The sequence below is a fragment of the Alexandromys fortis genome, unplaced genomic scaffold (genome assembly GCF_014885135.2).
Source record: "Alexandromys fortis isolate MF-2015 unplaced genomic scaffold, M_Fortis_MF-2015_v1.1 scaffold_258, whole genome shotgun sequence".
Classification (NCBI taxonomy): domain Eukaryota; kingdom Metazoa; phylum Chordata; class Mammalia; order Rodentia; family Cricetidae; genus Alexandromys; species Alexandromys fortis.
Window position 1 is genome coordinate 163893 of NW_026068132.1, and position 16447 is coordinate 180339.

At 54.2% G+C, this 16447-nt stretch overlaps 2 protein-coding genes across 3 annotated transcripts; both read left to right on the top strand.

Moving 5' to 3' along the window:
• Positions 1-360: 360 nt before the first annotated feature.
• Positions 361-6513, top strand: Lrp10 (LDL receptor related protein 10). 2 transcript variants are annotated; one of them, XM_050126201.1, is made up of 7 exons: positions 361-805; positions 1107-1151; positions 1894-2029; positions 3466-3656; positions 3943-4960; positions 5234-5363; positions 5468-6513. In XM_050126201.1, exons 1-7 carry the CDS (start codon positions 763-765, stop codon positions 6053-6055), a joined length of 2151 nt encoding a protein of 716 aa, XP_049982158.1. In that variant the 5' UTR covers positions 361-762; the 3' UTR covers positions 6056-6513. The 2 variants fall into 2 exon arrangements, with proteins under 2 accessions (XP_049982158.1, XP_049982160.1); XM_050126203.1 differs by lacking the exons at positions 361-805; positions 1107-1151; positions 1894-2029 and adding an exon at positions 2068-2201.
• Positions 6514-11859: 5346 nt separating this feature from the next.
• On the top strand, positions 11860-15950 carry Rem2 (RRAD and GEM like GTPase 2). Its single transcript, XM_050126229.1, has 5 exons — positions 11860-12024; positions 13112-13456; positions 13590-13663; positions 14433-14640; positions 14968-15950. Exons 1-5 carry the CDS (start codon positions 11946-11948, stop codon positions 15261-15263), a joined length of 1002 nt encoding a protein of 333 aa, XP_049982186.1. The 5' UTR covers positions 11860-11945; the 3' UTR covers positions 15264-15950.
• The last annotated feature ends 497 nt before the right edge of the window (positions 15951-16447 follow it).

Sequence of the window (16447 nt, forward strand, 5' to 3'; positions counted from 1 at the left end):
TACAGGAAGTGTCAGTTTCCAAAGCTGAGGCGGAGGCGGGAGTGTTGAATAAACACTGTAAGAGGTAATTATAATAGCGCCTGGTAATTGCTACAGTAAAGGCCAGAAGGGCCACTGGATCTCAGGCGCTGGGTCAAGAAAAGTACTGAGGATTTAAGTGTCCAAAGACATTTAACAGCAGACATCCTTTGACAGAGTGTTACAGGACGCGTCCCGAAAAATAACGCGGGCCGCGGGCAAAGGGCTAACCGGAGAGCGACTGCAAAAGGAACCCGGAAAGGGGCTGAGCGCGGGTGGGCGGGGCCGCGCGGTGACTGGCAGGGGTGGGGCCAGGCTGGCCGCGCCCCTCGTCGCCGGCTGCTGGGCTTCGGCCGGGGTCGACTGGGAACCGTGAGCTGGGCAAAGCCGCCTTCCCGCTCCCGAGGGCCGCGGGGACCGAGCAGCGCGCGGGCTCGGAGACGGACAGTCCACAAAGTTTGGTCCGCGGAGAACGCAGCGTCGAGCCCGGCAGGTGCGGCTGGGCCTGGCCGGGGCGCTCGCGGCCTTGCGGGCGAGCACGGCCGGGCACCGGCGAGGAGCGATCAACTCTGAAGTTGGCAAGAGGTGACGCCCGTGTTTCGCTCCGCCGCGCGTCCAGCCCTGGCATCTCGAGCCCGGGTCGCGCCGGGGCTATGCAGTCCCCGCCAGGCGGCCCCGCGGAGCTCCCTGCCAGGTAGACGAGCGGCGCCCCAGGACCCTGTCGGCACCCCTGCTCGGTCCAGGATGTTGCTGGCCCTCCCCCTTTTCCTCCACCTCCTCCTCCTCGGTAAGAGTCCCCGCCCCGGTGTCACTGCCCGCCGTCCTGCACCCTCCAGGCGACCCCCGCCCCCTGCGTCCGCCGGCCCGTCGAGCCTTGGCCCGTCGGACTTTCCCACACCGTCCGTCCCACCCACAGCCCCACAGAAAGGGAAGGCGACCTTTCGGCGGGGTCACGCACCTCCTTCCGGCTCCTCTACCTCTCTCTTCCTATAAACTACCCGGAAGTCTCAGCTGGGCCTCCCTCTGGAGTTGCCCAGGTGAAGAAAACTTGTGACTCACTCTGCTGCCCTCTCTCGATCCCCCTCTAGGAGGTGCTCTGGCCCGTCCAGACCGGATCACTTTCCCAAGTCCTGGTGAGTAGAGGGAGCGCCTAGTGTTTCCTAGTGTTCTGGGGCTTGGGAATGAAGATGAACCCCCGAATTCTGAAATAGACTGTAATTTTCGAATGGGAACCATCCATTGTTTTACAAGAGGGGAAACTGAGGCCCAACGCACCTGAGTACACACCTGGTAGTTGTTATGAACCATCTCAACTTTTACGTGTAATTTCCGTGTTTTGTCTCCATAGTTAGAGTAGGGTCTTCCTGAGAGTAGAAACAGCATTTCTTCTGCCTACTGGCCCTGTGGCTGGCACAAAGGCTACCTCAACATTACTTACGGTATTGATATTTAACACCAAGTATGGGGGTGGCCCACGCCTGTAATTCCCAGCACTCGGAGACAGAGGCAGGAGGATCAGTACAAGGGCAGCCTCAGCCACATAGTGACTTTGAGGATAGCCTAGGCTACATGAAATTTTGTCTCAAAAAAAAAAGGAAAGGTGACACACACCTTTAATCCCAGAGGCAGAGGCAGGTGGATCTCTGAGTTCGAGGCCAGCCTGGTCAACAAGAGCTAGTTCCAGGACAGGCTCCAAAGCTACAGAGAAACCCTGTCTCGAAAAACAAACAAAAAGAATGGAGAGGAAGAGAGGGATCATTGGACTGTAACTGATGGGCAAAGCGAGCTCTCTACCTTGAGGCATCCAGAGGGAGGGAGCCTGGGGAGGGCCCAGCGTGAAAAAACTCTACCAGTGTCCCCACCTTCTCCCTCCAGCTTGTGAGACCCCTCCAGCAGTGCTCTTGGAAGTACAGGGCACTTTGCAGAGACCTCTGGGCAGGGACAGCCGCAGCTCCCCTGCCAACTGCACCTGGGTTATCCTGGGCAGCAAGGAACAGACAGTAACTGTCAGGTAAGAAAGAAGGCGAACCCCCATCTCTCTCCCCTGCCCCTTCTGTCTCCCTCAGAAAAGATCACTGCTCTATGGTGTTTGCATCCTGGTCAGCAGAAGACCAGATCTGGGTTTGGTCTGCTGCAAAAGCTTGGCTCCTGGGTCAGCCATAGCCAAGTGAAGCTGGACTATGGTGAGATGTTTAGCTTGGGCACTGGCTGTCTCCAAAAGACTCTAGGAATTACTCTGGGCTCAACTAGGCTTGTGATGAGCCCTTTGATCCATAGCATAGCCTACTTGACCTTCCTCGGGACCGTGTTTCTAGCTCATTGGTCGAACACTTGTATAGGCTGTGCAGGGGTTCAGCCCCTACCGAAACGACCCTTCCCAGGTCTGCCTTTCTGCAGCGCCGTGCTCCATCCGCACTCTGGCTTTCCCCTTTGTCCTACCTTCTCCTTTCTCCTGGGCTTCTCGTCTCTTCCCTCATCCCTCCTGTTTTCCCTTCTTTCCTCCCCTTGAATCTCTTTTCTTTCCGTTTGTTGTTTTTGAGACAGAATTTCACTATGTAGCCCAGGCTTGCCCTAATCCAAGATTTGGGGTTTCCTGTGGAATCACCGTGCCCAGTATTTTTTTTTTCTTTTTTTTCTCCCCTTTGGTTCTTGTTTTGTTTATTTTGGCTTACAGTAATACAACTCAGGGTTTCACACCCCCTAAGTGGGCACTCTATCTCTAAGCAACAATCTCAGCCCCTTACTCCAAATCTTCTAACGCTCGAAGTCTCCTCACTGGGGCCCATGTCAACTAGCAGTTTGCCTCAGATCCTGGCAGTGGTGGTGCGTGTCTTTAATCTCCACACTTGGGTGGCAGAGTCAGGCGGATCTCTGAGTTCAAGGCCAGCCTGATCTACAGAGCTAATTCCAGGACAGCCAGAGCTACACAGAGAAAAATCCTGTCTTGGGGGAAAAAAAGAATACATCCAGAAAGGCGCATGAAGAAGAGAACAATCTAAAGAAGGTGTGGCGACCCAGGGGACAGCCATGGCGAGCACAGATTTTACCTCTCAGGTTGTGAAGCTGAGCTGTTGTGGTTAATTGAACTACAGGATGACATTGTGTCAGCCAGCTGCTGGGCACTGTACTTGGATCGTGCTGTTGCAGCAGCTGGAGAGAGGTCTTATTACTTACTCCTTTAACAAGCCTGGTCAGTGTCTGGGTGTAGTCAGTTCTCTCAGAAGGTTCTAGGAGGGGTTCTGTGGCCTGATGGCGCACTGGCCTCGGGTGGAACTTTTCCTGTTGATTATATTCACTGCCAAGGGCTCGGCTGATTTCATTTGGATCTTTGAATCATGGCTAAGCGAGTGTTTGTGCTTCTTGAGCTGCCAGGGTCCTGTCATCAAGAGGGGAGGGGACTAGCAAAACTCTAAAACCTCTCATGTCTTGCTCTCCTCTCCCTTGTAGGTTCCAGAAGCTGCACCTGGCCTGTGGCTCAGAACACTTAATCCTGCACTCCCCTCTCCAGCCACCAGTGTCCCTGTGTGAGGCTCCTGCTAGCCCTTTGCAGCTTCCAGGGGGCAACGCCACCATCACTTACAGCTATGCTGGAGCCAGAGCACCCATGGGCCAGGGCTTCTTGCTGTCTTATAGTCAAGGTAGGCTAAACAGGGAGTGCCCTGGGACCATTAGGAGTGGGTGTCCCATAATGGTGGTGGTAGCGCACACCTTTAACCCCAGCACTCGGGAGGCAGAAGCAGGTGGATCTCTGTGAGTTCGAGGCCAGCCTGGTCTACAAGAGCTAGTTCCAGGACAGGCTCCAAAGCTACAGAGAAACCCTGTCTGTAAAACCCAACAAAAAAAAAAGAAGAAGTGGGCATCCCAGGGAAGAGGCCAGGATCCCGCGAGTTCTGGTGCTTCCCAGTCTCTTTGATGCCTCTGCAGATTGGCTCCTGTGCCTGCAGGGAGAGTTCCAGTGCTTGAACCACCGCTGTATACCAGCCGCCAAGCGCTGTGATGGGGTCGATGCCTGTGGTGATGGCTCCGATGAGGCAGGTTGCAGCTCAGATCCATTCCCTAACCTGAACCCGGCCCCTGCCCCAACTCCACTCTGCAATCTCACCTTGGAGGACTTCTACGGGGTCTTCTCCTCCCCTGGATATTCACACCTGGCCTCAGTCTCCCACCCCCAATCCTGCCTGTGGCTGCTGGACCCCCACGATGGCAGGAGGCTGGCAGTGCGCTTCACAGCCCTGGATTTGGGTTATGGAGATGCAGTGCATGTATATGATGGTGCCGGGCCCCCCGAGACCCCTCGACTGCTACGCAGTCTCACCCACTTCAGCAATGGCAAGGCTGTCACCGTGGAGACTCTGTCTGGTCAGGCAGTTGTATCCTACCACACAGTTGCTTGGAGCAATGGTCGGGGCTTTAATGCTACCTACCATGTTCGGGGATACTGTTTGCCCTGGGACAGGCCCTGTGGCTTAGGCTCAGGCCTGGGGGCCAGCGAAAGTCTAGGTGAGCGCTGCTATAGTGAGGCCCAGCGCTGTGACGGCTCCTGGGACTGTGCCGACGGCACAGATGAGGAGGGTTGCCCTGGCTGCCCACCTGGGCACTTCCCCTGTGGAGCTGCTGGCACCCCTGGTGCCACAGCCTGCTACCTGCCTGCTGACCGCTGCAACTACCAGACGTTCTGTGCCGATGGAGCTGATGAGAGGCGCTGCCGGCACTGCCAGCCGGGCAACTTCCGATGCCGGGACGAAAAGTGTGTGTATGAGACGTGGGTTTGTGACGGGCAGCCCGACTGTACTGACGGCAGCGATGAGTGGGACTGCTCCTACGCCCTGCCCCGTAAGGTCATCACAGCGGCGGTGATTGGCAGCTTAGTGTGTGGCCTCTTGCTGGTCATCGCCCTGGGCTGCACCTGCAAACTCTATGCCATTCGTACCCAGGAGTACAGGTCAGTCGGAGTGAGGCTGGCTGTGGCGGAGTGGGGACGGAGGGTGAGTGGGGCCCGTGCTGTTCCTGGAGAGTGAGCAGGTCCACCTTGTGGAGTGGTTCCTATGACCAGTTCGTGAGAGTAGTCTCAAGGAAGGAAGGGACATGACTTAGGACAAACCATAGCATAACTCCGTCTGGCCTGGCCTGGGTGTAGAGGGAAGAGGCCTTCTAGGCTGAGGCACATTGCCCTCACTGGGAGGACTAGTGACTGAGCGGTCCTCCTTTCTTCCAGCATCTTTGCCCCCCTCTCCCGGATGGAGGCTGAGATTGTGCAGCAGCAAGCACCTCCTTCCTACGGGCAGCTTATTGCCCAGGGTGCCATCCCACCTGTAGAAGACTTCCCCACAGAGAACCCTAATGATGTAAGTAACTCCTCCAAGCCTGGACCTGTGGTGCCAGCCTTGTACCCTACTGTGACTCCACCAGTTAGACCCCCTGCTCTGATATCTGCCTCCTGTCCTTGCAGAACTCTGTGCTGGGGAACCTACGTTCTCTGCTCCAGATCTTGCGCCAAGATATTAGTCCAGGAGGTCCTTCAGGAGGCCGCCGTCGCCAGCGGGGCCGCTCAGTGCGTCGTCTGGTTCGCCGTCTCCGGCGTTGGGGCCTGCTTCCTCGAACCAATACCCCAGCTCGGGCCCCTGAGACCAGATCCCAGGTCCCAGCGTCTGCTGCTCCCTCTGAGGCCCTGGATGACAGCACAAGCCAGCCCTGTGAGGCTGGGGCAGTAGGAGGGCAGGATGGGGAGCAGGCCCCTCCACTACCCACCAAGGCCCCCATCCCAACCCCAAGCACACATCCGGCCCCTGCGACCATCTCGGAGCCCCCAGGACCGCTACCCTCAGTGCCTCTAGAACCCTCACTGTTGTCTGGAGTTGTCCAGGTCCTACGAGGCCGCCTCCTACCCAGCCTGTGGTCCCCAGGACCCACTTGGACCCCAGCTGGACCTCACCCAACAGTCCTGGCCCCAGAGGATGAGGATGATGTGCTGTTAATGCCACTGGCTGAGCCACAGGTCTGGGTAGTTGAGACAGAGGATGAACCATTGCTTGCCTAAGGGGACCTGGCTGCCTTGGGGCTCCAGACACAAGGCTCTGATCCTTTGGAAGTGGCTCGGCTTCTGCACTCATGTGTCTAGCACAGGAAGTTAGGTGTCCCTCAGGTGGAGAGGAAGCCCCCTGAGAGCCTCTTCTGTGTGTGACTAGAAAGAGACTCAATTACCACCCTCTGCCCATCCTCCTGTCCATGTGGCTGTGTTAGGAAAGCTTCCTGGAGGATCATAGGCTTGGACACTCCATCCTTTCCAACTCCCCACCCAAAAGTGGCCTTAATACCAGACTGCAGTTGCCTAGAGATCTTCTAGCCCCCAAGGGGAGGATGTGGCCAGGGTGATGGGTTTGCCAGCCTCCATCTTTGTGGTGCCTGGCCCACTTAGAGAACACAAGTGCTTTTGTCCACTCGCGCATTGCCCAGGAAATCAAGGAAAAAATAAAAATAAAAAAATCATAAATTTCAGCCTTGGTAAATTAGCCGTGAGCTCCACCCTGCCTCTGCCCATCTCCCTCTCTCTTGCCCCTCCTCCAGAGGCTGTGGATCATCCTACCTTTGCCCTCTTCCTATTTGTTTTTCAACCGCCTGCCTTTCGTTTCCGTGCTACTTAGGAGGCAGCGTGATTCAAGACCGGTGAGGACTAACCGTCTCCACCTTCAGCCTCTGGCCCAGCCCTACACTGACTGCTGTGAGGCTCGGCAGTAAGCCTGACCTCACTGCAGGCCAGAAGCTGGAGCCAGCTGAGCGAGGAAGCCAAGAAAGGGTCCATTTATGGACTACTGTAGCACAGAGCACAGCAGCGGTCTGTTCCCTGACAAAACCCAGGGGCCATTAGTGCTGCATCCCAGCCAGGCAGGGGGTCTTCCTGGAGCAGGGTCCAAGCTGAGTTCTCAACCATGCTGCCAGCCAAATTCTAAGCAGGACAAACAAAGTAAACATGGAGGCTAGACGCAGCCTCCACGGAGCCCAAGCTGTTGGGGACGGTAGATGAGGGGATGAGATGGGGGGTGTTGGAGTAAGCAAACTGCCCCAGAGTTTCCCCTCTTAGGACCCTCAACAACTGGGATCAGGGATGCCTTAAACTTTGACCTCATCCTCAGCAGAGATAGCTGTCATCTGTTCTGCGGCAGCCACCTCGGACCCTGCTGACTGATACCTTAATCCCTTGGCCTCCTTCAAATCCTTCCTGGGTATTCGTAATGCAAGACTGGACGGAGATTAAAGTGAGGGTGCTCACTTAGGATGCACCCACACATTGACTAGAACCCTTGAAAGCAGAGTTCATGGGGAGGCCTGTAGATCAGGTACCCGGAAGAAGTGTATCCTGTTCCGGTACAAGCAGGAACTGACCTTGTGCAGACAATATAGGAAGACAGGAAATAGATCCAGTCACTAAGTTCCCTTTTTAATAATTTTTTATGTATATGAGTGCTCTATTGACTTTATACCAGAAGAGGGCATCAGATCCCACTATAGATGGTTGTGAACACCATATATATGGCTGCTGGGAATTAAACTCAGAACTTCTGAAAGAGCCGCCAGTGTTCTTAACTCAGTGGAGCCATCTCCAGCACACACACACCCCACCTTTTTCTTTCCTTAAAAAAAGAAAAAGAAAAAGACTATCTCAGACCCATCAAGAGCTGGAATTACAGGCAAGTAACTATACCAGGTATATAGAGTGCTGCGGATTGAAGCCTGGGCTTCATACCTGCTAGGTCTGATTGGTGGTTAATCTGTGTTACTGTTACCGTAGCAAACAACAGAGACACCAATTTATAAAAAGAAGGTAAGGGTGTGCACGCATATAACCTTAGCTCATGCAAAGGAGGCGAAGGCAGAATCATCACGCGTTCAGGTTGGAGAGATAGTTCAGTGCTTAAGAACACTGGCTGCTCTTCCAGAGGACCTAGATTCAATTCCCAGCACCCACATGGCAGTTCACATACCTTCATACAGATATATATATGTAGGCAAAACACCAATGCACATAAAAAAAATCATGCGTTCAACGCCAACCTAAGCTAATGCAACAAGACCTCACCCAGTTATCTTGTCTTGCAGCAGTCGGGAGAGTTGGCTCTATGATGCTGCCCTGACGAGAGGAGCACCACATCATGGCCAAAACTCAAGGCATAGTAAAATCACTCACTAATGTGAACTGTAGGGCCAAGGAGGAGGCCAGGGAGCCACGTCTCCCTTGGAGGCTGTCCTAATTAGGGTTTCTGTTGCTGTGATGAAACGCCATGACCAAAAGCAAGTTAAGAAGGACAGGACAGGGTTTATTCAGCTTACACTTCCACATCACTGTTCATCACTGAAAGAAATCAGGAGGCCAGGCAGTAGTGGCACATGCAGCAGCCATGGGGTGGGGTGAGGAGGAGCACTGCTTACTGACTTGCTCCTCATGGCTTGCTCAACCTACTTCCTTATAGAACCCAGGACCACCTGTCCAGGGATGGCACCACCCACAATGCTGGGCCCTCCCCTATCAATCACTAAGAAAATGCTCTATGCTAGGTGTTGATGGCCACACCTGTAATCCCAGCATTCAGGAGGCAGATGTAGGCAGGAGTTCTAGGCCAACCTGATCTACAGAGTGAGCCCCAGAACAGCCAGTGCTACACGAAGAAACCCGGTCTCAACATCCCCCCCCAAAAAAAGGAAAGGAAAATGCCCTACAGCTGGACCTCCAAGACTGGTTTGAGGAGGCGACAGAGTCCCAGTGGGATACTCACCAGGGTATGCAACTTTTGACTCCTCCTTACAGAGTACCAGAGAAATGAATGCGAGCACCCAAGTGTGTCTGCGGTAAGTAAAGCTTGGGTCTTTAGGGGGTCTTCTGAATTTAGTGTTGAGACAGGGTCTCACTGGCTAGGCCAGGCTTGGTCTCCCAACTCCATAATCCTGCCTCAGCCTCCAAAGCAGTGTTTTTCAACCTGTGGGTCATGACCCCCTTGAGTTGAATGACCTTTCAGAGGGGTTGCCTAAGAGCATTAGAAAACACAAAATATATTACTATTCACAACTACCAAAATTACTGTTATAAAGTAGCAATGAAAATAATTTGAGGGGCTGGAGAGATGGCTCAGAGGTTAAGAGCACTGGCTGCTCTTCCAGAGGTCCTGAGTTCAATTCCCAGCAACTACATGGTGGCTCACAGCCATCTGCAGTGGGATCCCATGCCTTCTCTGTGCAGGCAGACATGCAGACAGAGCACTCATACACATAAAATAAACCTTAAAAGTTAAGAAACTAATCTTATGGCAGGGGTAAGCACAGCATGGGGAGCCGTACGGCAGCGCCAGCGGCAGCACAGGAAGGCCGAGAGCCACTGTCCTGGCAATACAGGTGCAGTGCTGCCCAGCGACTTTAAAACCTGGTGTCAGGCTTATCTCACAGTTAGGACATCCTAGGGCTGATTCCTAGAACTGGAATACATATATGATAAGCCGAGCTGGTGAAATGGCTCAGTGGGTAGAGGTGCTTACTTCCAAGCCTGACGACCGGAGTTCAATCCCCAGAACGCACAGTGGGAGAGAGAGCTCTCTGACCTCTAAATGAATGCAGCTGTATATGTATATCCATAGACATACGCAAAAAGTAAGTGCAGAAAAGAAAAACATCCAGGCATGGTGGCATCTGTGTCTAACCCCGGCACTTAGGAGGCACACACACACACACACACACACACACACACACACACACACACACGGTGGGGAGGGGGGTTGGAGAGGTTGTTCAGAGGTTAAAAGTACCAGAAGACCTGAGTTTGCTCTCAGATCACAGCAGCTCCAGGGGGGCTGACACCGTCTTCTGGCCTCTGCAAGCACCTAACTAAGTACATGTGGCACACACATCTGGAATGTAAGACTTTCCAAAGGGCTGTAGATCTCTGGCTCAGAAACCCATGGCTACCAAGGTCACGGCTCCAAGTGTGCCTCCATCACAGAATATACTTCGTAGACCAAAGTTGTGGATAAAATAATTGTCACGTCAGTTTCAGTTGTCAAAATGACACACCTGGAGCCGGGAGGCGGTGGTACATGCCTTTAATCCCTCTGGAGGCAGAGGCAGGTGGATCTCGGTGAGTTTGAGGTCAGCCTGGTTTACAGAGCGAGTTCCAGGACAGGCTCCAAAGCTACACAGAGAAACCCTGTCTCAAAAAACCAGACCAAACTAACAAAAGTGAGACACCTGGAAAGAGGAAGCCTAACCCGAGGGATTGCCTGAGAGTTTGGTCTGTGGCCACATCTGTGGGGTCTGAGCCCACTATAGGCAGTGCTCTCCTGGGCAGGGGCCCTGAACTATATAAGAAAGTTAGCTGAGCAATCCAGTAAGCAGCTTTCCTCCATGAATTCTGTCCAAGCTCCTGGCTGTGTTCCTGCCTTGGCATCCCCTGATGATGCCCTGTAACCTGTTAGCCAAATAAACTCCTCCCTGGGTTGTTTTGGGGTTCTATCACAGCAACAGAGAAGAGAAACAAGCTAGAACAAGAAGCTGATTGGGTGCTCTACAGAATTGTGCCCGCTGTGGTAGCTCCTTCAGATCCTGCCCTGGGGCTGATCTCCAGATTAGTGGCACTATACATAGTCTCAGGATTGCTACTCGCTTCTTCCAAGGAAAACTCCACTGAGAATGCCAAAATATATCACCAATAAAAGAAGGTTGCAAGGGAGGCATTGGAGAGATGACTAGTGGCCAAGAGCACTGACTGCCCTTTCAGAGGACCCAGGTTCGATTCCCAGCACCCACATGGCAGCTCATAACTGCCTGTAACTCCAGCTCCAGGAAATCCAACACCTCACACAGACATACATGCAGCCAAAACATGAGTGCACATGAAATAAAAATAAATTATTTTAAAAGGCTGCAGATATTACAGAGAAGGCAAGCAGCTATATGTAGAATTGGGGGTGGGAGTTGTCTTGTCATTGAGAAGATAAGGATGGGAAGCCTAGTGACACTTGTCTGAGTGCCTTGGGGACAGGCCACTCACCAAACCACCCTAAACCTTTGTCATGAAAAGGAAGAGAGTTAGCAGAAGAGTACTTGGCAAAATAGGGCGAAGCAAGGAGGTGATTGGGTGCTTAAGGGGATGCAGAACCCGAATGGGAGGAAGAGTCAAGGAGTTGCCTGTTCCCATAGACGCTGGCTGTCCTCCAGTCGGCTTTGTCTTCACTTCTGCAGCTGGCTAACACTGGCTGCACCGACCTAACGGAGAGAGAAGGTGAAGGCAAACCGAAGCTGCACAAAGAGCTTCCTCGGAGCTCTCCTCTGCCTGCGGACTTCTGTAGCTCTTACTCCAGAAGAGGCAGAGTGGAGGAGGCAGACAGAAAGAGGGTGCCATGCCCCAGCTTCCTCCTCTATCAAGTTAGCCTTTAGTCAGTCTGGCACCCTCTTTTTAGCCACTAAGCACCCACCCTAAGCTGGACAGCGAGATGGGGGCTGGAAGCAGCAGACAACGTGTATAGTCTTGGACCCTGAAGCAAAAGTCCTCTGGCTCCCAGGGTCCCTGCCCCCTGCCACTCTCAGCTCCGTTACCCACAGCCCCCTTCCTCCACGCTGCCCTCTGAAATCTGCTCTTCTGCCCTATGGCTGCTCTGTTCTGCTTTAACCAGGCTGTGCCTGTACGCTGAGTCTGCTCCCAGAGGGAAGTGACACAAAGAAAACGGAGGGGGACAGAAGGAGGGAATCCCGCTTACATCACTCCTCATTAGCATATGTGACCTCATCAGGAGGCGGGACAATTTCCCCAGGTGTCTGGGGAGGGAGGGGAAGGGGGGGCGGTATTTAAAGGGAAGAGCTGACTGTGCTGCTGAGTGAGGGACCGGTGCAGGGAGCCGCGGGGCTGCACTCGCACAAACACACCGAAGCACACGGACCTTGACACCAACATGGACACGGACACAGAAACCACAGCACTTTGTTCTTCCAGCAGCCGCCAGGCCTCCCCATCAGGGACACCCACACCAGGTGAGGGCTAATCGGAGTAGAACGTGGCTGAAGCCATGGGTGCGGGAGCTGAAGCTTTGTGGGAAGGTCAGTGCCAAGGTTCATTGAGAAGGGTAGAGTCAGTGCAGCCAAGGAGCCCCCTGCACTTTTGAGATCTGGACGGCCAAGAGGGAGGGGGAAAGCTGCCCAGGTGCCCCTCCCCCAACACGCCCAGGGCTTCGCTAGAGAAACTAGTACTTGGTCCCTAGGTTAACCTCATCCCTGATAAAGCAGAGCCGGCCAGGAGGGAAGGGGAAAGAAAAGGAGCAGCCCGCAAACCTAGGAATGACCAGTGGAGGGGGCTTCCCTGGGGACCTGTTGTAAGGGTTTCTTCTAGCTCCATCTTTGGCTGCCTGCCAAATATTGATCCTGTGCTATTTATAGCCTCGCTGCATCCCCCTTTGTTGTGTCTGTTGTTGTTCCGCTAGTTGCCCCAACCCTTGGGTTGTCATCCTCCTCACGGGCACACTCTCTCCACCTCTACCTCCTCACAAACACGATATTCTCTCCCACTCACTGGGACAGGCAAAAATCCAGGAGGATTCTCCCTCACACACAAACATGCGCTGGGGATGCCCACCTACCTGCGGGGACAGAGGAAACGGCACATTCTCCTTCTCCAGCACCCGGCCCCGCGAACAAGGCCCCTGGAAAGTTTCTGATTCTGCCCACACCTGCCAGCAGCTCCGTTTGAGGACTGCAGTGCTGGAAGCAATAGGAGGGAGGGCCCAGCCGTGGAAGGATGGGTTGCTTCTCAGTTCCACCTGGTCCAGAGGCCTAGCCAGGGTGTGCCTATGCAGGGCATGGTGTGAGTGGTGTGTAACCCTGTGCACAGAGCCTCCCCCACGCGGCATACCTTTTGAACAGGCTGTGGTCGGAATCTACAAGGGGAAACCATCATGCTAGCTCCTTGAGAGTTCCTCACTTTGGGTTTTCTAGGTAATTTTGGTGCAAGAGACTGGAGTAATTCTTCTGGGATCCTGGTCTTTATCTGCTCTGAAGAAGCAGATAAACTTGGCAGCTACCTACATATACCTTACTCCTAGCTTCCTTTTCTGTTCCTCTCTAGAAGCAGACACTACACTTTTGAAACAGAAGCCAGAGAAACTCTTGGCAGAGCTGGACCGGGGTGGGCCACCTCCTGTCCCTGGGGCCCCCAGACGAAGAGGAAGTATGCCTGTGCCCTACAAACACCAGCTGCGGCGGGGACAAGCTGTAGATGAACTTGACTGGCCACCTCAGGCCTCCTCCTCTGGCTCCTCTGAGTCTTTGGGCTCAGCGGACACAGGCCCCGCCCAAAAGGATGGTGTCTTTAAGGTCATGCTCGTGGGGGAGAGTGGCGTGGGCAAGAGCACCCTAGCAGGCACTTTTGGAGGTCTCGAGGGAGACAGTGCTCACGAGATGGAGAACTCAGGTATTTGGGGGCACCTCGAAGGGCTGAAAGTGTTTCTGGTTTGAAGAGACCCCGGAGGGGATTCCCTGCTGTTGGGAGCTAAGGGGTTCCTGGTTACCAGGCCTCACAGGTTTCATTCCCTCTTTCCCAACAGAGGACACTTACGAGAGACGAATCATGGTGGACAAAGAAGAAGTGACTTTAATTGTTTACGACATCTGGGAGCAGGTGAGGCTGCAGGGACTGGGGAAGGGCATTGCCGATCCCGGCTCCAGCATGGATGACTGTATACCTTAGCACTGGCCTATCTCCTGGAGCAAAGGCCCACCCTGGGATGCTTATCACGGCTCGCGGTTGTGACACCCACCGTTAGAATCTGAATTTGACAAACTCTTCAGCATCCAGTCAGGGTAAACACACAGAAACTAACCCATGCGTAAATACGGCGGCCTGGAAGTCTGATACGACAGGAAGAAGGGCTCCGCAGAATCAGGAAAGGGAGGAGAGTGGGGGGCTTCTGAGTGCTCGAACATGTTTCTGTGGAGAAAGAAAAGGCGAGGTTCTGCCACTTTTAAAACTTTTAGCTCCTTAGTTTGGGGAACAAGGTCTCGCAGTGTAGCCCACACTGGCCTGGAAGGCACAACCCCTCTTCGTGCCTCAGCCTGCTGGGTGACAGATTATAGGTTTATAACATGCTAGGAATCGAACTCAGGCCTTTGTGCACACTAGGCCAGCACTGTACAGGTGTGCTACACCCGAAGGCATTCCATATTCTTCTACTCTGAGATCCCATTTCCCCAGTTCTCCCACATGGGACTCACATCACTAACTTCTCCATCCTCCCCAAGGCCCCTGGGTATCAAAATTCTGCTATTTAACTAGCTCCCAGCACTAGGCAAGTGGCTTCCCTCACATTGGGATTCCTCTTTGCTGAGATGCAGGTGCCAGTCTCTATGCCTCCAGCTCTAGCATCTCATGGCCCTCTGCTCATCTGCAGGGGGATGCAGGAGGGTGGCTGCAGGACCACTGTCTTCAGACCGGGGATGCCTTTCTCATCGTCTTCTCAGTCACAGATCGACGAAGCTTCTCCAAAGTTCCTGAAACCCTTCTTCGTCTCCGGGCCGGAAGGCCCCACCACGACCTACCCGTCATCCTTGTGGGAAACAAGAGTGACCTGGCCCGCTCCCGGGAAGTGTCCTTGGAGGGTGTGTATCCTGGACCCGTTCGGTACTTACAATCTCAAGAGATAATTCTCCAGGTCATCCTTCCCCAGGAGGCCTTTTACCCGCACTGGTGCACAAGTTCTCGCATTTAGTCCTTGAGTCAGGGAAGAGCCCCACTACCCAGCTCCTGGGGTCCTTCACTAGCCTCCATTGCTCCTTCTAAGCACCTTGCCCTCCCTTTTGCGCCTCTGTCATTGGATCCCAACCCAGTTCTCAGTTGGAATTTGGTGGTCCCACCCCCATCTCCCGCCCGATCTCCGGGCAAAGTCGCCCATCGGGGCGGGCGCCTGAGCTGCTTTCTTCCTACAGAGGGTCGCCATCTGGCCGGGACGCTGAGCTGCAAGCACATCGAGACCTCGGCCGCACTGCATCACAACACTCGTGAGCTTTTCGAGGGCGCTGTGCGCCAGATCAGGCTGCGGCGGGGCCGGGGCCATGTCGGGGGTCAGAGACCCGAGCCTGGCAGCCCCGACGGCCCCGCGCCGCCCACGCGCCGCGAGAGCCTCACCAAGAAGGCTAAGCGCTTCCTCGCCAACCTGGTGCCACGCAACGCCAAGTTCTTCAAGCAACGCTCCAGGTCGTGTCACGACCTTTCCGTGCTCTGAGCCACGGTCGCCATGGCCACTGCAGTCGCCATGGTCACCGTGCCCTCCGCTCGCCCCCTCACCCTACTCCTGTCCATCTAGGAAACCAAATATTCCCAGGATGCCCTGGTGTGAGCGGGAGGCGGGGCCGGGTGGCTGGTCTGTCCACCGCCTCCACCGCCCGGTCTGGACTGCCGAGCACCCACAGCGCCTCAAGACCTGCGAGTCAGGGAAGAAATTCGTACTGCAAGGTATTTTTTATTATTATTATTAACTCGCAGGAGGCCACCTCTCCTGGCAAGAGACTCCAAAAACAAGAACTGGAAAAGTGTTTTGTAGCACTTTTACCAAGGAGCTGACCTCCTTGGTACTACTCTGAACATGCCTTACCTTTAAGCAAACTTTAAAGGTAAAAACCCAGAGATGACTCTTCCAGAGATAACTGAAAATGTTCTCTTATCCGCCGCCCAGGTCTACTTTGCCGTTAAGAATTTGTTAAAGAAAAGAACCTTGGAAGTTATTCTTGAGATTGGACTCTGATTTACTATTCTATGGCACATCCCTTCCCTTTCAGGTTATTGAAGTTAAGGTGTGGGCAGACTCTTTGCCTTTAGATGCCCTAAAGTAGAGTTGAGTGCTGGCAACCCCTTTGGCCAGGGCCTAGAAGGCACCGGCAAGAGACCCTTCTTTCCAATAAAATTCTTTTCTATTGCACTGTGTTGATCTTGGCTTTCTGTTCTGGTGGTTCCCAGAGAAGGAGATGTGAGGGGAAGGTTCAGGTACAGGCAGGAAAACTGGGAGGCCTGAAAAGTGAGGACTGGACATCTTTAAGAAAGGTCTGGAGCAGACTTGGTCCTCGGGCAGGCCCTCAACACTGAGACAACAGGCCTGGAGAGAAACACTTAAGTGATAACCAGAGTCCCACGCTCCAGCTCTGGGTTCCAACTCTATCCTACCCCATCCTACAGGGAGCTACCAGAACCACCCAGCTTTGACTTGGGTTGGTTCAGGGTATAGACGGGGTCCCCAGGGATGCCCATTAGCTGGGGCATGCTAGGGTGGGCTTGTGCCTTCGCTGGCAGGGCTCGACAGCTCCAGCTGTCACCTGCAAAGCCCGTGTGAGAACTGAAGCTGTCACTGCCTCCCCTGGGGACACCCACGCCTGCTGCTGCCTGAGCCATGAGTTTGAACAAAGAGAGCAGAGG

Coding starts and splice junctions, on each gene's coding strand:
- Rem2 (XM_050126229.1), top strand. CDS start 11,946: ATGGACACGGACACAGAAACCACAGCACTTTGTTCTTCCAGCAGCCGC. Junction 12,025..13,111: donor ATCAGGGACACCCACACCAG/GTGAGGGCTAAT, acceptor GTTCCTCTCTAG/AAGCAGACACTACACTTTTG. Junction 13,664..14,432: donor TTTACGACATCTGGGAGCAG/GTGAGGCTGCAG, acceptor GCTCATCTGCAG/GGGGATGCAGGAGGGTGGCT.
- Lrp10 (XM_050126201.1), top strand. CDS start 763: ATGTTGCTGGCCCTCCCCCTTTTCCTCCACCTCCTCCTCCTCG. Junction 2,030..3,465: donor GAACAGACAGTAACTGTCAG/GTAAGAAAGAAG, acceptor TCTCCCTTGTAG/GTTCCAGAAGCTGCACCTGG. Junction 3,657..3,942: donor CTTGCTGTCTTATAGTCAAG/GTAGGCTAAACA, acceptor ATGCCTCTGCAG/ATTGGCTCCTGTGCCTGCAG.